The sequence below is a fragment of the Phocoena sinus genome, chromosome 2 (genome assembly GCF_008692025.1).
Source record: "Phocoena sinus isolate mPhoSin1 chromosome 2, mPhoSin1.pri, whole genome shotgun sequence".
Lineage (NCBI taxonomy): Eukaryota > Metazoa > Chordata > Mammalia > Artiodactyla > Phocoenidae > Phocoena > Phocoena sinus.
The window spans coordinates 113,844,181-113,870,557 of NC_045764.1; the positions used below are offsets into that span (position 1 = coordinate 113,844,181).

Consider the following 26,377-nt stretch of genomic DNA (forward strand, 5'->3'; position numbering starts at 1 on the left):
CACTTATTTGGCTTCATTTTTCTTACAGGGGTAAGTCTAGATCAGCAGTTTTCAAATTCTTCAAGTATTTCTTGGAAGTACAATATAAAAGAGATAAAAGATGCCCTTGTTAAAGTAGGGAATAGAGATGACAATCCTGCCCATTCATTTTTCCAACTCTGCTGCAGTAGCACAGAGGAATCCCTGTACAATTTGTAGAGCTCCATGGATTAGAGTTGGAAAATCACTGGGCTAACCTGGTTCTGTGGTTCCTTAACTTTCTACTATATGATTCCCTCCCCAAAGTTCACAAGCTGAAAAAATGAACCTTAGAGAACAGAAGTGCTGTCCTTTACTAAAGGAAAAAGGCAGCTCTGGGATTATGTTTGATTATAGTCATTGACAATTTCATGGCATTTAAAGCATAAACACTACCACACAGGAGAAGTTATCTGACTAAATGCTACATATGTGCATAAGTTATTCCTACCAGGCCATGAATCTAGTCAAAATGACAGACATCATATTCTTCCTCACTAGGGAAATACGAGACCTAAAACTTTTTCAATTTTCATTTTACATATAAAGCCAAACAAATTTAAAATTAATACAGGCAGTCTAAAATTAACAACAGTCCTAGTTACAGAGCTGTATAAGTGTACTGGTTCTCTTCCTTTGCAGCAATTCAACCTATTTTATCTATAGTAAGTTATAATTTTCCTAGGACAAAGGCCTTAGGAAATGGACAACCAACAAAATGACAGCTTACTTTTAGTTGTGTTTAACATGTTAAAATATGTATTCTTTAACTCAGTTATCTACCAAATTGCACTCTCAAGAAACTGTAAATATCATTCTAGGATTTGCCGAGACAGTCACTCAGGTACATCATACCAAGAGAATATAGCTGAACTGTATATGGCTTGACTATGTGAAAGAGATACATTTATCACCATCATAATCTAGAATTAGGTACACACAATTTCAACACTAAACAATAACATCTCAGCAAATACACAAAACTATTCTATATAAGGAGAATGCTCTTTTTCCTGTACTTTGAAAGGCATTTAAGTTCATGATGTAAGACTAACAAGAGGAATTGATATTTTTAATAGAAGAGTTAAAACACTGCTGGTCAAAATTTCCAAGATTTGATATAAAAACAGGCAGACCAAAGGTCAAAGAAATTAGATGTTCTTGAAGACAGATAATTACTTCTTTGCCATATAATAAGGTAATATAACAATCATTATGAGGCTCTAGGCCAGGGTGCCTGAGTTTTTATCCTGTCACTTTCTTATTAGCCAAATGTCTTTGGGCAAGTTAATTAAACTCCTTAAGACTAAGTTTCTTTATATGTAAAAGGCAGAAAATGATTACATCTTCCTCACAAGGGTGGTATGAGGATTAAATGAAACAACGCATATATATACAGTGTCTTACTAGCTTTGTGGTCACTTACTATCTTTGTGATCTTCAGTAAATAACCGCACTGAACCTCAGTTTTTCCATCACTAAGATAAATTCATGCTTTTACCTTCTGCCCAATTTCCCGATTTCTAAAAATAGCAAGAAACACCTTACATAATAAGACCAGCTAAAGAGGAAGTAAAAGAATATTCAATCCCATTTGATTATTCAGTTGCTTTCAGGAAGACTATGGAAGAGCTTTTTTGTTACTGAGATGGGAGAACATATGAAAAATACCCGGGGGAACAGCCTAGGGCCCTTAATGAAACTGAAATGACCATTTAAAATGTGGCCAATAATAATATGAAAGTGGGAGAAGGGTGAAATTCCTGGAGTATTTTTTTCTCCCTCCCTAACATTTAAATAGTTTCAAAAGGAGTATTAAAACCTTTATTTAATGGTCAATACTTATTCAGAGGTAGACTTTATAGACAGTTCTGCATAGGAGTAGAGCCATAAAAATTGCAGATCAAACAAATCATGAATAGAAAATATAATGGCAATACAAATGTCAACAATTACATATATGTTTCCTTTACATTAGCTGATTTTCCAATAAAATTTCCTTTTGACCTCACTGTTTGTCATCAGGATTTCCAAAACTACAAAATTCACCTGCTTCAAATCCTGAATTAAAAAAAGCTTTATGTCTTGTATTAAGGTCAGAATTTGGTCAATAACACTGTGATGTTATTGGTCATTAAGAAAACCTAAAGGCTAAAAGAATGAATATATGTTACATTGTCTCTCATAGATAATCCATCTTTAGTGCTCATACTTGTCATCAGAAAATCTTTAGATGTTTTATAAATGGATTTACCCTTCTGTCTTCCCTTTAGTAGAGTTTCATTTAATTGACTAAATCATCTGAGATGACAATGAGGACCACATTGCTAAAATGGCCTTGATAAGGGACCTATGGTGATTAGCACTCAAGCTAGAGAATATATTTTGCTTGAACTCAGCCTGTAAAATCAAAAGGCAGCTGACATTGGCTACATACTCATAATTATCCTATTGCTTCATCGACCAGGCATAAAGGAAATTAGCTCAAATTATCTATGGGCAACCATGCTATCTGAATGGAGGAATGTCCCATTTTTTTTCTACCAAGATTCTGCTATCAAGATGTCTCTAAATAGTTATCTCTTATTGTAAATTTTTATGGAATACACTAAAGTATTGTTTAATAGTCCCATCTCATATGTGGCAAAATTCACAGAGAGCATTATTCAGGAAGTCAAATCAACCTTTTAATATAAATGCTTAACAATTCCCCTGATTGAGGTAAATCCTAAATAAAACAGTGAACATACTGTTCTCTGTATTAAAAATAAAAAAGAGTTTCCCCAAGAATCATTCCTACATTAATATGTATCACACGCTGACTCTAGATACTTAACTGTATAGAATTTAAAGAGCAAAATTTCTAGTTCAAACCAATTAGTGAAATTTAAAAACTAAATTTTATTTAACTCTGGTCTAAAAATTGTCAGATAGGAAATGAAATCAGTGGTAATATTTTCAATTTAAAGTATTAATAACAACAATTGAAGTAATTCCTTAGGTGGGGGAAAAAAATTAGTGCTATTTAGTATAATTTCTTGGAATTACAGATACTAGTCAATGAAATCTGTAATGTTCCTAAATAGCAGGAGAAATCTAAAGGAGTAAAAAGCAAGATAGATTGGTGGGGTGGGGGCTGCAGCATTTTTAAGGCCATCAGAAACAGGATACATTAAAACAAAGTTGTTCTAAGACAACTGATGATGTGTTGCTAGTAGTATATGACTCAAAAATCAAGTAATTTTATAACTGTAAAAGCCAAGTAAAGTTAAAAATTAACTAATCAAAAATCAGTTTCACTACAAAGCTACTATCAGCAAGCAATAACACTGGATTCTGACCTTTGGTGTCAGCATCAGTTATTTGCTCTTTGGCTACTTCCTCTTCTTCTTCAGCTATCGCCTGGAAGATGGCAGTCAGGAAGAAAAAAAGCAATTCACATAGTGGGCCTTCACTGTCATTTCCTACAAGAGCTTCCTCTAACACTTCTGCGAATAAAATGTTTAAAATGAATTTAAAGTTCTGGTCATGTACTGAAAAAACAACTCCATTGGAATAATAAACATTTTAATCAACAATAGCCTGTGTAACTATTTTCTTAACTGCCCATTTATCAAAGTAGAGCCAAGTATTATTCAAGCCAAAATCAAAAATAATTTATAATGATTACAATAAAATACAATAAAATCATAAGCCAAAATCACTGCATTCAAAGAAAGCCAAATTAGTCTCAGTAGATCGATACAGTATTTCATCTAAGTTTAAATTTGAGATGCAAATTAAGGCATATATTAAAAATTATAATTTTACTCTAACTTGAATAACAATGCCAAAGATTTGTTATTGTTGTCCCACTGTTCTGAAGACCTATGTGGGACATTACTGTTTACCAAATAGTGCACATAAGAGGTAATCATCAGCATTAGGTGTAATCCTAAAATTGTGTTCAAGTCATAAATGTTTCTCATCTAATTCATCTAACCTAAACTTCTTACCTAAACCAGCGTTGTTTAGACCTTCTTGATCTGTAAGGCACAATGATTCATGCTTCACCTAGCTCATAAAGAAAAACTGAGGGAATGTGAAAGCCCTCCTGAAGAATTTACTCTTATTAAAGTAAGAGTGGCATTATAATTCTGTCTTTGAGAATCTTTATTTGGATCTTAAGAAAATTATTTTGCTATTGGTCAGCTAAAAATCTAAAATGGGATCCAAAGCCCTTCTCATACTAATTTAGCTCTTATAAATGATGTAAATAAAAAGTAATAGTATGTAAGTGCAGAGGCAAAATAGAATCATAAATTAAAGTTAGGCAATAACTTGTCTCCAAATACGGCTGTCAATTTCTCCCCTCCCTGCACTTACATACCACGCCACCCTCAAGAAGTAGAGTCTATTCCTTTGCCTCCTTGAATCCCAGTAGGCCTAACTAATGGAATATGGCAGAAGTAAGGCTTGCGAGTTCCAGGCCTGGCCTTTAAGAAAACTGGCAGTTTCTGCTTCCAGACTCTTGGAGCACTCAGCTGCCACATAAGAAGTGCAGGCTACTCTGATGGAGTGGGACGCCATGTGGAGGAGCACCGAGGCATCAGGCACGTGTGTGAAGAAGCCATCTTGAACATCTAGCCAGATGAGCCTTCAGATGACTTCAGTCCCAGCCACTGTGTGACTGTAATCACATGAAGGACCTCAAGAAAGGACTGGAGAGCTGGGTCCAGTGACTCCACAGAACTTTGAGAGAGAATAACTTGTTCCTTTAAGCCACTAATTTTAGCGTGAACTACAACACAGCAATAGCACTTGCCTAGGGTAACTCCCTCAGGAAACTCATCTTGAAGATCAAAAAGCTCCCCAAATGCATTAAGGAACTCCAAAACCATCAGAGCATCACCAAAGATTTCAGGAGGTAGTCTAGTTTTCACTGGAGTTGGTTCTGGAAGTTCCTGCAAGATTAAACAATTTATATAACTATTTGAACCAAGTACAGGAAATTGTAAAAGATAGATATGATATACTCTTTACCTAAAAGAATAATTTCATGTAAAGAATTATTTCATGTGGTTCTCAACACTGGATGTTTATCATAATCCCCTTTGGAACTTTAAAAATTATAGATGCTGTGGCTTTATTCCAACTTTACTAAATCACAGTCTCTAGGGACTTTTTCCTTCATCAAACTAAGAACATATCTTTAGGCTGAACTATACTTCTGACTACCTTTCCTAGTTAAGAAGGACTCCTAACCTCGATTCTGAGGTCAAGGCATTAGCCATGTCAATATGATCTTCAATGCAGTATTTTCCTTAGGATATGAAACAGAATTAATCCATCATCTATTGACTTAGAAATGGTTCCTTATAAACCGAGATGAATGAGTTTGGTTTGGATACTTTGGTTATTTCTGGAGATGAGCAGAACCTTTGTCTAGCAATCAAACTAAATGTACGCCTGGCCCCGGTCGTTACTGGACTACCAAGGATAGCACAGATGACCAACTATTTCCACAGAATAAGAATCATTATCAAAGCTTGTTATAAAATACTAACAATGTTACTTTGGAACTCTAAATATAAGCATTTGCTTAACTGGCTATTTCCTCGGTTACACAGGTGTGTGAAACATCACAGAACATGCTCATACCTTAAGATCATCACATTCCATATCTTCTCTAGGTTTACTCCACTGTTTTAAGTATTCCATATACTTTTTCTTTTCTTCACGCAATTTCTCTCTTTCCTAAAACAAAAGGTTAATAAAAATTCTTATAAGAAATTTATAAGGCAGCATCAGCATCACCTCAGAACTAGTAAGAAATACAATTACTTGAGCCCTACCTAGACCTATTGAACCATGAACTCTGGGTTTGGGACCCAGCAACTGATGTTTTAATAAGCACTTCTGGTGATTCTGATGCACATCAAAGTGTTAAAACCACTGATGAAAACAATGCCTGCCTGACAGAACTGCTACAAAGACGAAAAATGTTCAACACATAGCAGCTCCTGGATAAATATTAATTCAATCCAACCCTGTCTATAGCAGCTCTCCCTCTACTTTAAATCAATTAGATCTTAACTAAAGAGGTAAGAAGTTATTAGAGTACCTAAAATAAAACCTCCTCTTATATTTGTAATACGTTTGTTTTCAAGATTCATTTAAACCTGACTAACTGCCTAGAGACACACAGAGGGGACAGTATACAATTGGTGAACTTTTCGCTCACTCCATCTTTTGAAACCCTTACTTCTTGTGTCTGGTATTTGAAACTACAAGATAAATACTGACCCTAAAAAGTCTCTAATAAAGCAAAATGTAAACAAAATATTTTATTATAATTATTTCCAATAAATATATGTTAATGTATGTAATAATATATATGTTTAATATACGTTAATATTCTTTCTTTGAAATTTAGTAACACTGAAAATAAACAGATACACGCTTATCAAATTTAACATGAAACAACTAGATAGTTACAGAACTTATTAACTGTGCTTCGAGCAGTCTGCTGAAATAAGCTCCCCTTCCTCGCAAATAATTCTTGCAGGATGTAACGAGATGGGTATTTTCATTCACTGTTGCTAAGTGAATATACATAAGTACCTCTGGCAAACAAATACTTATGTCCACCATGTATAGAAAGTTTTAAAAATGTTCTTACCCTTGACCTATTATTTCAGTTCTACAAATTTATCCAGAGACACAATCCAAAAAGAGGAAAGACTTTTGTTCATAAATTTGAACAAAGTATCATTATTTATGAGCAAAAATTTTTAAACGTTTACCTATATCTATTTGATTAACGATTATATGCAGTCACTAAAAATTCCACCTCACTTATTTAGTTTATTTAATACCATGATGGAATGTTTATAATGTTAAACAAAAAATATATATACAAAATTATAAATACTGGATCTTATTCTTCAAGGCCCAGAATAAAGACTAGAAATAAATTAATCAAAGTATTAATGCTATCTCTAAATGTTACCATTTACATTACAAGTGGTTTTTTTTTTTCTTGTTTTCTACATTTTTCTGGAGTAAACATGTATCAGACACTCTCTACTCCCACCCAAGGCGCTATATGAAATAATTCGAGAAACACATGCAATTTAAATGAGCACAACGTGTAACACCTAGGCTACTTGTGAATATCCCAGAAAACCAATGACAATGACTGACTTTAGAAGAAACTAGCTATAGAATTCTCTAAGGAATATCTACCGCTGAAGATTATAACCAAAGATTTGCTGAAATACCTATTATCACAGATACCTTATTCTTTAAGGAGAATAGGAACACTGCACTAATTCTTATTAATCATGCATTTTACTGTACTTTTCTAACAATGTATTTTACTTTTGAAAGTTTTACATATATTGTCTTCCCTAAATATGGAAGTCTAAATAATGAAGAAAATCAACTTTAGAATTGTACTTTAGAAGAGGCTTTGAGGTGTAAAGGCATGCATATATGTTGAACCTTAAATCATTCATTAAATCTTCCAAAGCAAAAGGGAGATAAACCAGTACTGTTTATCAGTGCTCTATGCAAACTATAAATGTAAATGAAAGTGATAAAAGCATTTGAAAAATTAACCATGAATTTAAGTATATAAAATACTATTAACTATCTGTGGAGGGAGTAACTAATATACTTGAGTATACCTTTTCTCTTTCTATTTTAAGCCTCTCTTTTTCTTCTTTCTTCTTCAGTCTCTCTTCTTCAACAATTTTCTTCAATTCTTCCTTCTTTTTCTCTTTATCTTCCTTTTCTTTTTTCTTTGCCTCTAGGGCATCTGCTTTTTCTCTTTTTAATTTAGCCTTTTCAAAAGCTGTGGAGAAGGTCAAACTTAGAAAGGTACACAGACAGAAAATAACACATTTTTTTAATGTAACAAAAGAATCCCTGAAATATCTTAAGGTTAAATGAGATCAAGAGAGACTCCCAGGGGTTGTAAATTCCTGGAGGGAGTCAGCAAGTGCTTAAAATGGGAAGAGCAAGTTGGCTGTGTTTAAGACAAACTACTGCGGTGGGACAAACAGATATACCTGCCTTTGAAAGCCCTGCTATTCAAAGTGTGGTCCTAAGACCAGCAGCAAGGTATCACCTTGTTGCAAATGCAGAATCTCTTCTCCCACCCAGGTCTACTAATTTAGAATCTTCATTTTAGTAAGATTTGTAAGTGATTCCTGTGTACAGTCACATTTGGGAAGCAGTGTTTTATAAGGCTGTAGGAATCAAACAAAAATGGCCCAAAACAGTTTGAAAGCCCTAGAAACTGCCAACTTGTGCTTAATCTAGCATTAGGTCAGTTCAACAGAGGATATGTTATGCCCTGAAATACTGTTTTAAGAGATAAACAGAGGTCTCATTTAGTAAAGAAATTAATTATAATCTGAGGGAAAAAACTATGCTTAAGAAAAACAAAAACAGAAATATGCCATTTTAGAAACACCCCCTGCCTGGGCACAGAGAAATATTCTTTCCTATAACTAACAGTTTTTGGAGAGAAACAAGGTGTTAAGAAGGCAGACAACAAATGAAGGTGAAGGAATTGGAGAACTAACATTTATTAAGCCTGTTTTGTTTGCCAAGATGTTTGGTATATCCTTTACATTAAAACTCACCCAGTGATTTCATTTCTTGTTTCAAAAGTTTGTCTCTTTCTTTAGTAGCTCTGTTCCTATAACCTGCAACAGTCTGTTTATTAGCAATGCTGTCCTCCTAAAAAAAAAAAACAAACCAAAAACAAAAACCCAGAAAACTAAAGTTGTAGAACCACTAAAGTTGTAAACTTATGGTCTGCTTTGTTCTTACAGTAAAAATAAAAAACAAAAAATTCAATTATACTTTATACTAAGGTTTTATTTAAAGTATAACTGAACATTTATTAACTCTAATCATAGTAACATATAGAATATGAGTTAATCCTATAGTTCTACAAATTACTACAAAAACCTCCCAGGAAAAACAACCAGTAATATATAAGAGGAGCCTTAAAAATATGCATTAGAAAAACAAACAAACAAAAATCTTCCAGGGTACTTTATAAATTAGATGGTGTAGACATCAAATAAGAATGAGACAGAGAAAAGACATGTCAGAGACATTTTTGTAGCCAATATTAAACATGTCAAAAGTTTATTTTTACTTTATTTCTTGGGAAATTAAGGTCTCTAGCCTGCTTAATTGTGATATCATTATCTCGTACCTTTTAAATGATCTTTACATTTCAATTCCATAATTTATTCCCTGTATTTCATTCTGCTTTACATTTTAGTGATTGCTTATAGGCTTGCTTCCACTTCAGTATAAAATCCCTGTGGCATGAGAATCATGTCTAATTCACCCTTGAAACTTCTACAAGCCGCATTGCTAAGCAGTTATTAACATACAGTACACACCTTTTCTGTGTGTGAAGGAATGTGTTCCTTCTTACAGGCTACAGAGGGGAAGGGAGCCAAATCCCACTCTTAATTGTGGTTAGTTTTATTAAGAACTACAATGTAGTTTTTATCTATTCTCTACTTACCTGACTAATAGATACTCGTTTGGGAGGTCTCCCTCTTCTTCTGTTAGCCAGACTGAAGATAAATGTGGGTGGATCATCAGGGAAAAAATAAGAAAAATCTTGTTCTGCTATTTTATATGTTGAAAGAGATGATGCCTTCATTAAAAAAAAGACACAGGGTACAATAATAACACATTAGTAAACCATATATAGATAAGCTCTAACATGTCATATGATTACTGTTAAAGACCAGGTCAAAACCATTAGAATTTTATGTGTATTATGCAGTAACATATATTTTATTTCTTGATCCTTTAAAAAACTATATAGGGCTTCCCTGGTGGCGCAGTGGTTGAGAATCTGCCTGTCGATGCAGGGGACACAGGTTCGAGCCCCGGTCTGGGAAGATCCCACATGCCGTGGAGCGGCTGGGCCTGTGAGCCACAACTACTGAGCCTGTGCGTCTGGAGCCTGTGCTCCGCAACAAGAGAGGCCGCGATAGTGAGAGACCCGTGCACCGCAATGAAGAGTGGCCCCCGCTTGCCACAACTAGAGAAAGCCCTTGCACAGAAATGAAGACCCAACCCAGCCAAAAATAAATAAATAAATAAGCCAAGCATTTGAAGCCCTTTTAAAAAAAAATAAATATTAAAAAAAAAACGATATAATTAATCAGATTTACCATAAATAAAACAATTCAAAGGATTGCTTCACCATAAAGTACTCAAGAATGCTTCAAGTTTCCTGAATTCTAAAACTATCTCAAAATTACATTTATACAATAATCTTTTTTGTTTGCTTTTGACTAATTTTGTATGAGATTTCCTATGTAAATAAAAAATCCATATATTTAATATTAAAAAACCCATTGTATTAAACCAATATATTTTTAGCCATTTCTAACTGCTGAATAGATTTTCCCCCCAGTTTGGAGTGATAACTTAGATATTTTATGTATCAAATTTTAAAGTTGGTCTGGATAAAAGCAGAAATATTGATCAATTTCTATAAAGTTTCAACTCAAAATTTATGTTTGGAGAAGTCAACCTCATCTTTACCATGAGTGGTGTGGTTCTAGGATAATTTGCTAAAATCAAGAGTTTCTCTCCTTCTACTTCGTATTTGGAACTTGTTCACGTTTCATCCATGTCCAACTCTAAACTTCTTCTTCTTTTTTAAATATATTTATTTATTTAATTGGCTGCATCAGGTCTTAGGTGTGGCACGCGGGATCTTCGGTATGGCATGCAGGATCTTTAGTTGCGGTGCGTAGGCTCCAGAGCGCGGGCTCCCTAGTTGTGGCGTGTGGGCTCTAGAGTGCGTAGGCTTAGCTGCCCCGTGGCATGTGGGATCTTAGTTCCCCAACCAGGGATTGAAGCTGTGTCCCCTGCATTGGAAGGCGGATTCTTTTTTAAAATAAATAAATTTATTTATTTATTTTTTGCTGCATTGGGTCTTCGTTGCTGCACGTGGGCTTTCTCTAGTTGTGGCAAGTGGGGGCTACTCTTCATTGCGGTGCGTGGGCTTCTCATTGTGGTTGCCTCTCTTGCTGCAGAGCACAGGCTCTAGGCGCGTGGGCTTCAGTAGTTGTGGTGCACAGGCTTAGTTGCTCTGTGGCATGTAGGATCTTCCCGGGCTAGGGCTCAAACCCATGTTCCCTGAATTGGCAGGCGGATTCTTAACCACTGCACCACCAAGGAAGTGGAAGATGGATTCTTAACCACTGAACAACCAGGGAAGCCCCTACACTTCTTATTTTTGATTAAGCAATTCTGAAGATTACTTCTGGTCTAATGGCCAAGATCATCACTCTTTCTCTCCAAAAAAAAAAAAAAATGCCATTTACAGAAATACAGAAAATGTGATGATACAAAATTTTAAGTTATTAACAAAACAGGAATGCTTCTACTTGGAATTCAATTTTCTATATAATATTTTTACTTTTGGTAGAACATAGCTGTTAACACCTAAAAGTCAATCAGTTCTGGCCATCAGAGTAAATCTAGAGTCCATTAAGATTTTACATTAAAATAAATTCCATTAAGATGGCTGTCTACTATCCCACTTAAATAACCTGTGAATGTAGAGAACTGCCCTTTAAGTATGAATGGGTGGTTTCTTCTCAAATACATACCCAAAAAAGGTCAAAATAGGTTTTAATATATTAATTGCCAAGGTGTCCTCATTCACACACACAACACACACAATAAACAAAAATACCACATCTTTCTGTTCTTGCAGGTACTCGTAACAGCAGTCTACACTCACACACAGGTTATCAAACTTTGTTGTTGTTATTTACTTATTTATTTGGCTGCGTCGGGTCTTAGTTGTGGCATGCAGAATCTTTCATTGTGGTACACAGGCTCTCTAGTTGTGGTTCGCGGACTCCAGAGCACACAGGCTCAGTAGTTGTGGCACACGGGCTTAAGTTGCCCCGCGGCATGTGGGATCTTAGTTCCCCGACCAGGGATAGCACCCGCGTCCCCTGCATTGGAAGGCGGATTCTTTACCACTGGACCACCAGGGAAGTCCCCAAACGTTGCTGTTTTGAGGGGGTGTGTGCGTGTGTGCAAGTATACTAGAATATCCACTAACCATCTTTCATTACACTCTAAGAGAAAAATGCTTACTGTCACCTTAACTTTCAATATTTATTAAGTAAAGTTGAATTTCTTTTCATGTTTACTGACTTTGTTTTCCTTGGTGAATAACTGCTGATGTCCTTCAACATTTTTTCCCTAATTAGGTTGTTTTTGTTCACTGATGTGTAAGAGATCTTAGAAAGTTAAGCTGGCTAGTTATGATACACATATGCAACTATTCACATATTCACTGACTGCCTATCAAGTGTCAGGCACTGTTCTAGCCACTTATCACAAGTATCTAAATCAACTTTTTGCAGGCATCATTCTACATGGCTACCTGTTCAATACTATATAGACAGAATGCTTAAATTATGTTCTCTTATCAAAGACAAATATTTTAAAAATTATTTATTTCAGATGATTCTTATGTGTTTTCAAGTTTTAATACTTCATCCACTGTGAAGTTTGATCATGTCTGTCTCTTTTTCTAATGGGGTGCTTATGTTTTATAATTGATTTGAGCTCTTCACTGTATTCACTGAAAGTATTTTTCCTCCAGCACTTGCCCTTGAAATATATTCATGACATTTTTAAACCTACATAAGTTTATATTGTCAAATCAATCTCATCTTTGGTACTTCTTTTCTACTGCTCCTTCTAAGTACTTCAGCATAAATGACATTAAGAATTACCTCGAGGGAAGACATATGGGAACATATGTATATGTATAACTGATTCACTTTGCTATAAAGCAGAAACTAACACACCATTGTAAAGCAATTATACCCCAATAAAGATGTTAAAAAAAAAAAGTTATCTCATGTCCTGTTTTTTTTTTGGAGTTAGACCCAACTTTATTTTTTCAAATAGTTAACCAAGGGTCCCAGTTCTATTTATTAAATAATCTATCTTGGTCTCTAGATTTGAAATGCTACTTTTCACATAGAGTAAATCATCTATTCTTTTACTTCATATCTTTTCTTTTGATGTAACATTTACATATGGTGAAATGCACAAATCTTAAGCATACAGTAGCTGATTTTTGACACATGCATACATCTAACACATTCTTTTGCTTTTCTACTTAGTGTCTCTCTCCCAGTATGAGTTAAATATTTCTCTTTAAAAAAAAATCAGTTTTAGTTTCACCATTTAACTTTTTACTTAGCATACAATGTGAGGTTTCTAAACTTGATTTTTTCCCTCTGAATGGTTATGAATAAAATATAATCTATCTGCTTAGTATTGGTCTCTGAGATTCTTTTTATTATATATATATTGTTTTCCTATCTAGTAGGATCTATTTTAGCACTGTTCTTTGAATCTGTTTTTGTGAGCCAGTACTACACTATTAGAAAGCACTAGCTGCCCTACACGCATAACTTTTTTTTTTTTTAGCCATGTGGCTTGTGGGATTTTAGTTCCCCAACCGGGGATTGAACCCACGCTCCATGCAGTGGAAAGGTGGAGTCCTAACCACTGGACCACCAGGGATTTCTCCCCATAACTTTTCTTTCTCCAAGTTTTCCCTCTATTCTCATCTGTCTTGGTTGACCTTTTTTTTTTTTTTGCGGTACGCGGGCCTCTCACTGTTGTGGCCTCTCCTGTTGCAGAGCACAGGCTCTGGACGCACAGGCTCAGCAGCCATGGCTCACGGGCCCAGCCGCTCCGCGGCATGTGGGATCTTCCCGGACCGGGGCACGAACCCGTGTCCCCTGAATCGGAAGGCAGACTCTCAACCACTGTGCCACCAGGGAAGCCCTGGTTGACCTTTTTTACACAAGGAAAAAAGTGGAAGTACCTGACCCACTTAGCAATTCTAGCAATTGCAAAAAACAGTATTTAATCCAACGAAAATTACTAAAACTGGCTCCAGATAAAAAGAGAGCTATTTTCAACCAAATTTGGAGTAACATTTCTACAATGTTACAACTTTATAACATCGCTCATTTTTCTTTTTTCCCCTTCTTTCCAACAAATAATATCACTGTTCCAATTACCTTAATTTTAATGATTCCATCTTGTGGTTCACAGTGTTGCTTCAGAAAAAGCTTTAGTTTATCACGAGAAAATAGGTGTTTTCTGCGGCTACAAGGGGAAAAGGAGGAGAAAGAAGAAAGTGTTAGTATCAAAGAATTCAATCTGAACTCCATCATCTCTTTTGAATGCATAACCTCAATTTCAAGCCTAGGAAAAGAAGAAAATTTCATTTTCCAATAGTAGTTATATAGAAGTTACGAGAAACTTCAAATAGAAGTATTTATGTAGAATGTTATAAAATCAGCTTGAGTGGATCTACCATAAAAGTCCATTACAAACACAGCATACGGGGCTTCCCTGGTGGCGCAGTGGTTGAGAATCTGCCTGCCAATTCAGGGGACACGGGTTCGAGCCCTGGTCTGGGAAGATCCCACATGCCGCAGAGCAACTGGGCCCATGAGCTACAACTACTGAGCCTGTGTGTCCGCAGCCTGTGCTCCGCAACAAGAGAGGCCGCGACAGTGAGAGGCCCGCGCACCGCGATCAAGAGTGGCCCCCGCCCGCTGCAACTAGAGAAAGCCCTCGCGCAGAAACGAAGACCCAACACAGCCAAAATTAAATAAATTAATTAATTAAAAAAAAAAAACCTTCCCTTCCCCCACCCCCTGCCATAGCACTTTGACCTTTAAAAACAAAAAACAAAAAAAAAACCCAGCATATGCATTTGTTAATTAGGAACCAGTTAGAAATCAAATAAACCTCAAGGAAAATATACCACAGAGTAAACCAAATTTTATAAAATTAGATGATCATTCCTACAAGTATCACCATTAAAACTCTTAACATAATTAAAATTCATAGACTACCAGATATTATCACATAATACTATGTAAATCAACATTCAAAAGGATATTGTGAATAGAACTGAACATGGGTTTTTATCAAATTCTAAAATATTCTGTATTTAAACATCATATGGCAGCCAACAAATTCATGGGATTAAAATTAAAGAGAGTTAGAGTTATTATGATTTTAAAAATACACTATTTTTCATTTTCACTTGCTCTCAAATTAAAAAACAGCACCACCACCACACACAGAGCAGAACAAAAAAATAACACACAAGTATTTCTGGAAAGGTTCTGGAAAGAAAGCAAATGTTTGAACTGAATTTAAAGTATTCCTTTCAAAAAAAAACCAAGTTAAAAGCTTCTATGAGTAAACAAACAATATAGGAGTTTTTAAGTAGTAGCCCTCCCCCAAATATATATTTTTTTCCTAAACTACAGGAAGGACTATACGAATAAAAGGATCTGAAAAAGGATCCCAGCACCATACAGTAGCTGAGAAGGTAATTATGTTTTGACTATTGACTAAATATACTAGTCCTCAAGAATTGTATTGTCCTACCTGGCACGTATTAGCCATATATTTATTTTTTAAGACTTTTTCGATGTGGACTGTTTTTAAAGTCTTTACTGAATTTGTTACTATATTGCTTCTGTTTTATATTTTTGGTTTTCTGGCCAAGAGGCGTGTGGGATCTTAGCTCCTGGACCAGGGATTGAACCCGCACACCCTGCATTGGAAGGTGAAGTTTTAACTGCTGGATCACCAGGGAAAGTCCTTGTTTTGTTTTTTTTGTTTTTTTTAAATAAATGAAATTAAAATTAAAACTTCCATTCCTCACTATTACTAGCCACAGTTCCACCATACTGGACAGCACACATATAACCTTTCTATCATTGCAGAAAGTTCTACTTGTCAGAGCTACTCTATCATATCAAGTCTTCCTTACAGGAATATTAACATCTCTTTATTATAGGAACAGTATTATCTTTTATTCTTTGTATCAATAACTCAAATACTTCCTCTTTTCCATATTATGTGAAGCATATTCCAGACATCATATTATTTCATCTGTAAGTTTTTCAGCATGTGTCTTTAAAAGACAATGGCTCTTTAAAAAACATAACCACCAAAGCATTTTGTAAAATATAAATTAGTAACAATAATTCCTTAATATCATCAAATGTCCTTTCAGTGTTCAGATTTAACTGTTTTGCTTCATTTGTACAGTTAGTATATTTGAATCAAGATCCAAATAAGGTCTGCATATTATGATGGGTTGACCTGTCTCTGAAGGTTCCCCTCTACCTCTTTTTTATTTTTTTAAGTTTTTATTGGAGTATAATTGCTTTACAATGGTGTGTTAGTTTCTGCTTTATAACAAAGTGAATCAGTTATACATATACATATAGCCCCATATCTCCTCCCTCTTGTGTCTCCCTCCCTCCCACCCTCCCTACCCCACCCTTCTAGCTGGTCACAAAGCACCGAGCTGATCTCCCTGTGCTATGCAACTGCTTCCCACTATCTATCTAGTTTACATTTGGTAGTGTATATATGTCCATACATACACTACCAGTCTGTAACTTTGTCCCAGCTTACCCTTCCCCCTCACCGTGTCCTAAGTCCATTCTCTAGTAGGTCTGCGTCTTTATTCCTGTCTTGCCCCTAGGTTCTTCATGACCATTTTTTTTTTCTTTTGGATTCCATATATATGTGTTAGCATACGGTGTTTGTGTTTCTCTTTCCGACTTACTTCACTCTGTATGACAGACTCTAGGTCCATCCACCTCACTACAAATAACTCAATTTCGTTTCTTTTTATGGCTGAGTAATACTCCATAGTATATATGTGCCACATCTTCTTTATCCATTCATCTATCAACGGACACTTAGGTTGCTTCCATGTCCTGGCTATTGTAAATAGGGCTGCAATGAACATTGTGGTACATGACTCTTTTTGAATTATGGGTTTCGCAGGGTATATGCCCAGTAGTGGGATTGCTGGGTCGTATGGTAGTTCTATTTTTAGTTTTTTAAGGAACCTCCATACTGTTCTCCATCGTGGCTGTATCAATTCACATTCCCACCAACAGTGCAAAAGGGTTCCCTTTTCCCACACCCTCTCCAGCATTTATTATTTGTAGATTTTTTGATGATGGTCATTCTGACCGGTGTGAGATGATATCGCCTTGTAGTTTTGACTTGCATTTCTCTAACGATTAATGATGTTGAGCATTCTTTCATGTGTTTGTTGGCAATCTGTATATCTTCTTTGGAGAAATGTCTATTTAGGTATTCTGCCCAGTTTTGGATTGGGTTGTTTTGTTTTTTTTTGACCTTGAGCTGCATGAGCTGCTTGTAAATTTTGGAGATTAATCCTTTGTCAGTTGCTTCATTTGAAAATATTTTCTCCCATTCTAAGGGTTGTCTTTTCATCTTGTTTATGGTTTCCTTTGCTGTGCAAAAGCTTTTAGGTTTCATTAGGTCCCATTTGTTTATTTTTGCTTTTAATTCCATTTTTCTAGGAGGTGGGTCAAAAAGGGTCTTGCTGTGATTTATGTCATAGAGTGTTCTGCCTATGTTTTACTCCAAGGGTTTGTTAGTGTCTGGCCTTACATTTAGGTATTTCATCCATTTTGAGTTTACGTTTGTGTATGGTGTTAGGGAGTGCTCTAATTTCATTCTTTTACATGTAGCTGGTCAGTTTTCCCAGCACCACTTATTAGAGACGCTGTCTTTTCTCCATTGTATATCCTTGACTCCTTTATCAAAGATAAGGTGACCATATGTGCATGGGTTTATCTCTGGGTATTCTATCCTGTTCCATTGATCTATACTTCTGTTTTTGTGCCAGTACCATACTGTCTTGATTACTGTAGCTTTGTAGTATAGTCTGAAGTCAGGGAGCCTGATTCCTCCAGCTCCGTTTTTCTTTCTCAAGATTGCTTTGGCTATTCAGGGTCTTTTGTGTTTCCAAACAAACAGTGAAAATTTTTGTTCTAGTTTTGTGAAAAATGCCATTGGTAGTTTGACAGAGATTACACTGAATCTGTAGATTGCTTTGGGTAGTATAGTCATTTTCACAATGTTGATTCTTACACTCCAAGAACATGGTATATCTCTCCATCTATTTGTATCACCTTTAATTTCTTTCATCAGTGTCTTATAATTTTCTGCATACAGGTCTTTTGTCTCCTTAGGTAGGTTTATTTCTAGGTATTTTATTCTTTTTGTTGCAGTGGTAAATGGGAGTGCTTTCTTAATTTCACTTTCAGATTTTTCATCATTAGTGTGTAGGAATGCAAGAGATTTCTGTGCATGAATTTTGTATCCTGCTACTTTACCAAATTCATTGATTAGCTCTAGTAGTTTTCTGGTAGCATCTTTAGGATTCTCTATGTATAGTATCATGTCATCTGTAAACAGTGATGGCTTTACTTCTTCTTTTCCAATTTGAATTCCTTTTATTTCTTTTTCTTCTCTGACTGCTGCGGCTAAAACTTCCAAAACTATGTTGAATAATAGTGGTGAGAGTGGGCAACCTTGTCTTGTTCCTGATCTTAGTGGAAATGGTTTCAGTTTTTCACCATTGAGGATGCTGTTGGCTGTGGGTTTGTCATATATGGCCTTTATTATGTTGAGTTAAGTTCCCTCTATGCCTACTTTCTGGACGGTTTTTATCATAAATGGGTGTTGAATTTTGTTGAAAGCTTTCTCTGCATCCATTGAGATGATCATGTGGTTTTTCTCCTTCAATTTGTTAATATGGTGTATCACATTGATTGATTTGCATATACTGAAGAATTCTTGCATTCCTGGGATAAACCCCACTTGATCATGGTGTATGATCCGTTTAATGTGCTGTTGGATTCTGTTTGCTAGTATTTTGTTGAGGTGTTTTGCATCTGTGGAACAGTATTATCTTTTGGTGCTAACAAAGAGCTGCAAGTCATTTAAGTCTTCTATTATCAAGTATAACTTTCCACCTTATAATTCTTTGCCTCACCAATTAAGAAGAAAATGAGTTAATACAACTGTAACCAAGATCTAGCAGAATTATATTTACAGTATAAGTCAAAAAGTAAATAGAAAAGTGAAAAATATTAAATAGGGAATTACATTACATAAAAAACATATCTTGAACTAAAAACAAAAAAAAAAAGGAAAAAGCTCAACAATGAATAAGGAAAACACTGGTTGTCTCAACTATGCTATTCATTAGCCCATAAACTAAATAAATTCAAAAGTTTGAATAATTCATGAGCATTATCTTGGAAATGCTATTTTTCAATATACAATAAAGTGGAGAATGCTCCAAAGATCTTACATTAATGATAGGCCCCCCAGGGGCTTCCCTGGTGGCACAGTGGTTGAGAGTCTGCCTGCCGATGCAGGGGACACGGGTTCGTGCCCCGGTCCAGGAGGATCCCGCATGCCGTGGAGCGGCTGGGCCCGTGAGCCATGGCTGCTGAGCCTGCGCGTCCGGAGCCTGTGCTCCGCAACGGGAGAGACCACAACAGTGAGAGGCCCGCGTATGGCAAAAAAAAAAAAAAAAAAAAAAAATGATAGGCCCCCCAAAACAAACAAAAAGCTGCACAGACCCATACAGTTTATAGAAAGTAATATACCTGACTCAGGATCCACTCAATATTTATAATATTGTTATCACTTTTCTTTGGACTCACGAGTATATGGGTGGGGGGAGGGCAACAGGGATGAGAGAATAAGTAAAATTATTTTACATAAAGCAAAATGCAAGACTGAATCCTAGGTGACAAGTTGATAGTTGGCTGATGATGTCAACTACTTACTTTCAGGTGACTAAGAGACTAACCTCAACAACAGGGATTTTCCTAAAATGTATCAATGTAACCTAGAGCCAGTTCTTTTAAATATTAACCATTCAGTACCTCTCTTTCTCATTTTATTTTTTTATTTTTAAAATTTTATTGAAGTATAGTTGATTTACAACGTTGTGGTAATTTCTGCTGTACAGCAAAGTGATTTGGTTATACATATATATATATATATATATTCTTTTTCGTATTCTTTTCCATTATGGTTTATCACAGGATATTGAATATAGTTCCCTGTGCTATACAGTAGGACCTTGTTGTTTATCCATTCTGTACATAATAGATGTATAGAATGCAAAGCATCTACTTATCCCAAACTCCCAATCCATGCCTCCCCGATCCCCATCCCCCTTGGCAACCACAAGTCTGTTCTCTATGCCTGAGTCTGTTTTTGTTTTGTAGACAAGTTCATTTGTGTCATATATATATATATATATATATATATTTTGTTTTTGTTTTTGCGGTACATGGGCCTCTCACTGTTGTGGCCTCTCCCGTTGCGGAGCAACAGGCTCCGGACGTGCAGGCTCAGCGGCCATGGCTCACGGGTGCAGCCGCTCTGCAGTATGTGGGATCTTCCCAGACCAGGGCACGAACCCGTGTCCCCTGCATCAGCAGGTGGACTCTCAACCACTGCGCCACCAGGGAAGCCCTGTGTCATATTTTAGATTCCACATATAAGAGATATCACATGATGTTTGTCTTTCTCTGTCTGACAATTCACTTAGTATAATAATCTCTAGGTCCATCTACGTTGCTGCAAATGGCATTATTTCATCCTTTTTATGGCTGAGTAGTATTCCACTGTATATATATACCACATCTGCTTTATCCATTCATCTGTCAAAGGACACTTAGGTTGTTTCATGACTTCCTCTATCTTTTGATTAGGTCACAAACAGGAATTTTTAAACATACTTATTTTTTGTTATTAAACTTCCTCAGAAATGGGCAGAGACTGATCAGGTGTTTGTGTCTAATGAACATAATATTACAAATGTGACGTACTTCTAAGCACCAGGTTTCTCAGCTTTGAAAACTGAGTTCTCTCATGAGAAGTGCTTCATAAATAGAATCCTTCTTAATTTTTTAGATGTGAAGACTATCTGGAGTTAGTTACTAAACTAGACAAAGGGCTCATGGTTCACTAGGAATCATATTATCAGTCTATGAGCATATAAATATACATGTATTTTAAAAAGGGAAGCAATCACTTGCTACTACCCATTTGTTCCACATCAAATCTCCTTAACTGAACATAATTATTCTACTTTAAGCTACCATACAGAAGATACGGAATTTTACCTGATTTGTGTTGCTTTAACAATAGCACACTCATACAATTCTTTTTTAGTGGGTTGCACCTTGTACTTGAATAATAAGGGATCAATTGTATCTTTCTTCTTCCTAAAAAGAGCAAAGACACAAAATAAGTTAATAATTTGTTTGGGGGACTTCCCTGGTGGTGCAGTGGTTAAGAATCCACTTGCCAATGCAGGGGACATGGGTTCAATCCCTAGTCCAGGAAGATCCCACATGCCACAGAGCAACTAAGCCCGTGTGCCACAACTACTGAGCCTGCGCCCTGGAGCCCATGCACTGCAACTACTGAGCCCACGTGCCGCAATTACTGAAGCCCACATGCCTAGAGCCCATGCTATGCAACAAGAGAAGCCACTGTAATGAGAAGCCCACGCACCACACGAAGAGTAGCCCTAGAGAAAGTCCGCATGCAGCAACAGAGACCCAACGCAGCCAAAAATAAATAAAAAATTAAAAAAAAATTTGTTTGGAAACATGATATTTTACATGAAATCTAGTTTCTAAGGACATACTATAACAGAATCTAACGCATTTTAATTTTAATTATGACTTTATAAGTTACTGATATGCCTCACTATTTTATTAGTCAAAATAGCACAGAGCACTATTTTATGTTAGGTAGGTACTTTAATTACTCATTCAATAAATTTTCCTTGGGTGAAGAAATTAACTCCAGATGAATAAGCAGACTCTCCAGTTTAGGTTAGATAAATTTATAAACAGCTCTTGGATTTACTTTTAAACCATTTTTAGCTATGTAATCTAAGAGCAAAAGTGGAGATAATGTAGTTTACCCTGTTTCAAGAACTAGCAAAGAGGCTACACATTTAATTCCCACCCCTACCAATTTCTCATTTTTTCTTCTCTTTTGAGGGTATATTCATTCATGCATCCATCCATTCACTAAATAGTTAAGAGCTTACAATGTGCCAAATACTAAAGAATAAGGATTCACTGGTGAACAAAATAGAAATACAGCGGGGAGACAAACAAAATAGACGACAGGGTAGGTGGTAAGTGCTATGAAGGGAATAGAGTGCAGAGTGAAAGGTCTCTATTTCATATAGGGTGATGATCCCTGATAAATTGACCAGGTAGGCCTTCCAAGAAGTTGACATTTAAGCAGAGATCTGAAAAAAATGAGGGAGCAACCCATGAAAAAACTCTTGGGGAAATGAGTTTTTAAAGGAAGAGAGAAAAGAGTGTGTAAAGGTCCTGAGGGGAAGGCATGCATGGTTTGCACAAGAAGCAGAATCAACAGGGAGAAAAAGAGGAAGGTTCAGTCAGAGAGGCAGCAGCAAGGCCAGACTGTGGGTTATCATTAAGGGCTTTCAATTTTACTTTGAGTAAAGACACCAGAGGAGGGACTTCCCTGGTGGCGTAGTGGTTGGGAATACACCTGCCAATGCAGGGGACATGGGTTTGATCCCTAGTTCAGGAAGATCTCACATGCCTCAGAGCAACTAAGCCCGTGTGCCACAACTACAGAGCCTGTGCGCCACAACTACTGAGCTCAAGTGCTGCAACTACTGAGGCTTGTGTGCCTAGAGCCCTGCTCTGCAACTAGAGAGGCCACCAAAATGAGGAGTCCGCACACCGCAACAAAGAGTGGTCCCTGCTCGCTGCAACTAGAGAAAGCCGTCACGCAGCAACGAAGACCCAACGCAACCAAAAATAAATTAATTTTTTTAAAAAAGAAAAAAGATACCGGAGGATTCTGAATAATGGGGTGATAAAATGATTTAACTTACACTTCAAGAAGGATCATTCTGGCTGGGATGAGAGGAACAGAGTGCAAACAGGGATACCAGTTAGAAAGCTAATGCAATAAAACTAAGTGAGAAAAATGTTGGCAGTACAGACTAAGAGGGTAGTGGTGGCAGTAGAGAGAAGTGGTTAGATTCTGGAAAAGCTGCCTCTGTGAATGCAACCGTATATGTAAAGGGGATATAAGTGGGGGTTATAGAGAAGAAAATGATATGAAAGGATGATAAAGAGAAGCATTGGGCAATTGGGTAATGAAAGTAAGATACAGTCAAAATGATATAAATACAGTACACACACTGCAGACAGTGCCAATCTATATGGATTTATATGATTTTTCTCCAAGAGCACTCAGCTGACCAAAGCTGTCAATTGACTAAATCTCAGAAACTTACAGTTTCTTTACTATATGCACCATAAAGTGAATAATAAAGGACAGAATGAATTTTCCCAAGTAAACAAAAGTGGAATGTATAACTGAATAAAGTGAGCTTCAATTGTTCTTGTGCAGCTGACTAGAATTAACTAGGTAAGTTTCAGTTTTTGCAAATTCTAAGGTGTTGTTGAACCATATGGTTTAGATGCAGAGTATACCAGTGTATGACTAGAAAGGAAGAGAAAAAATTATTTCAATGGGATATCAGTACCCAATCTGACATACATACATACTTACTTAAATAAATACATACATACATACATACTTATTTATTTAGGCTGTGCCACATGGCTTGTGGGATCTCAGTTCCCCAACCAGGGATTGAACTCGGGCCTTTAGCAGTGAAAGTGTGGACAGCCAGGGAATTCATACATTTTAAAAATTATTAAAAATCACTTACCCATTTTGAAAAGAACTGTTTTGTGTTTCTGAATCATCACTATCACTGATGATAATAGTTTCTCCATCTATATTGCTGACATGTCCATTAGCAAAACCATTTTGGTGTGATGGAGGGAGGACTTCCAAAATCCTACACTGTAACCTGAAAGAAAATGATACATTTAAAAATGCAAATCATTTGATATTTTATAATCAAACATTTCAGAGCAATCTATTTTGAACAAATGAAAAGCAATTTTGTAGAAACTATGGCTGGTTACTATAACCAATTTAACAAAAGAGAAAATCTGTAACATCCAATCTAAGTAAAGGTTAGCTACGATTTAACACAATACAAGACTATTTTAAAAGTCAATTTATCATGATTCTTAGCAATTATATTCATCACTAAAGTTACTATTTAGAAAATCAAGTACTGGCATAATATCTCATTATACAGATTAGGCCTTACAAGAGTTTTTCAAAGCATTCAATATTTAAAATTCTGACAGTCTCCTGATCATAACCTTTTTTATTCTCTTTGTAACTTATATTGTGATTTCTGATCTCTGGAAAGCTTCCTATTCACTAACTCTACCCTATTTTAGCTTCCCTTACCTCTGCCTGCTGTATCTGGATTTTAATAGGCTGCAATTTCAGACTCACTCACCACAATTGAAATATTTCTCAATCTCATTTTTACTGTGCCAATTTTCAACTGACAAATAATTTAAATTTGCTATAGCCATACAATGGAACATTATTCAGCAAAAAAACAGGAATGAAATACTGATGCACTCTATAGTATGGATGAACCTTTAAAACATTACGGTAAATTAAAGAAACCAGACGGAAAAGGCCATATAATATATGACTCCAGGGACTTCCCTGGTGGTGCAGTGGTTAAGAATCCGCCAGCCAACGCAGGGGCCATGGGTTCGATCCCTGGTCCAGGAAGATCCCACATGCCGTGGAGCAACTAAGCCCCTGTGCCACAACTACTGAGCCTGCATGCTGCAACTACTGAAGCCCACGCGCCTAGAGCCCGTGCTCCGCAACAAGAGAAGCCCATGCTGTGACAAAGTGAGAGAGTGGCATGGACATATATACACTACCAAACGTAAAACAGATAGCTAGTGGGAAGCAGCCGCATAGCACAGGGAGATCAGCTCAGTGGTTTGTGACCACCTAGAGGGGTGGGATAGGGAGGGTGGGAGGGAGGGAGACGCAAGAGGGAAGAGATATGGGAACATATGTATATGTATAACTGATTCACTTTGTTATAAAGCAGAAACTAACACACCACTGTAAAGCAATTATACTCCAATAAAGATGTTGAAAAAAAAAAAAAAAGAAGCCCATGCACTGCAATGAAGAGTAGCCTCCCACTCGCCGCAACTAGAGAAAGCCAGAACGCAGCAACGAAGACCCAACGCAGCCAAAATTCGCTCAATAAATAAATTTTTAAAAATTAAAAAAAAAAGATTCCATTTACATGAAATATCCAGAATAGGGAAATCCATAGAGACAGAAAGTAGATGAGTGGTTACAAGTAGTTTGCCCTTTTGCTTACATGTTTTCAAAATACATTTTTGCATTTACAGCCAAAACAGAATCATACAATTCCAGAAAGACAAACAGTATATTTAGAGCTGATTCATTTTGGGAAGCTGGTGGATTTTTACAAGGTAATTGCACTTATTTTCATTAGTGTACATTTTAGCGTATGCTTGCTTATATTCTCCTTTAGGAGAACATCTTTAGTATCCCCAACGAAGTCTAATATTGCTATTAGGCACAGCGAAAATCAGGATTTCCTGCTAGGAACTTTGCACTATACACTAATAGAAGAAACTAACTGGTCCCACAGCACCCTGAGGTTTAAGAATCAACAAAATGTAGACTATATGGGTGAATCTAAAACTCTCAAAGCATCTTATCTTCCCCCCTCAACTCACTTCCTCTCACTCTGAGACTTATAAACATTCAATTAAAAGTATCATATATGGGGACTTCCTGGTGACGCAGTGGTTAAGAATCTGCCTGCCAATGCAGGGGACACGGGTTCGAGCCCTGGTCCAGGAAGATCCCACATGCCACGGAGCAACAAAACCTGTGTGCCACAACTGCTGAGCCTGCGCTCTAGAGCCCATGCTCTGCAACAAAGAGAAGCCACCGCAATGAGAAGCCCGAGCACCGCAACAAAGAGAAGCCCCCGCTCGCTGAAACTAGAGAAAGCCTGCGTGCAGCAACGAAGACCCAATGCAGCCAAAAATAAATTAATTAATAAAAAAGTATCATATATGACTCCTGAATAATTTGCTCCTAAAAAAAGAATTGATTAAAGAGAGAAAAGACTCAAATTACTAAAACCAGAAGTAAAGCTGGAAAACATTATAAGAGAATACCATGGACAACTATATGCTGACAAACTGGATAACCTAGATGAAATGGACAAATTCTTAGAAACACACAAATTGACTCAAGAAGAAATAGAAAATCTAGGGGCTTCCCTGGTGGCGCGGTGGTTGAGAGTCCGCCTGCCAATGCAGGGGACACGGGTTCGTGCCCCGGTCCGGGAGGATCCCACATGCCGCGGAGCGGCTGGGCCCGTGGGCCATGGCTGCTGAGCCTGCGCGTCCGGAGCCTGTGCTCCGCAACG

General features: G+C 36.6%; 1 protein-coding gene across 1 annotated transcript in view; it reads right to left on the reverse strand.

The window, feature by feature from the left end:
* The window catches only part of BAZ1A (bromodomain adjacent to zinc finger domain 1A), a 96,718-nt gene that overhangs the window by 35,095 nt on the left and 35,246 nt on the right, over positions 1–26,377 (reverse strand). The window contains exons 4-12 of the mRNA XM_032622340.1: positions 23,735–23,878; positions 21,117–21,218; positions 14,124–14,211; positions 9,557–9,691; positions 8,652–8,748; positions 7,689–7,855; positions 5,659–5,754; positions 4,823–4,961; positions 3,360–3,506 (exon numbers count right to left, since the gene is read on the reverse strand). Of these exons, the coding sequence (XP_032478231.1) occupies positions 3,360–3,506; positions 4,823–4,961; positions 5,659–5,754; positions 7,689–7,855; positions 8,652–8,748; positions 9,557–9,691; positions 14,124–14,211; positions 21,117–21,218; positions 23,735–23,878 (1,115 nt within the window). The remainder of the gene's footprint in view (positions 1–3,359; positions 3,507–4,822; positions 4,962–5,658; positions 5,755–7,688; positions 7,856–8,651; positions 8,749–9,556; positions 9,692–14,123; positions 14,212–21,116; positions 21,219–23,734; positions 23,879–26,377) is intronic.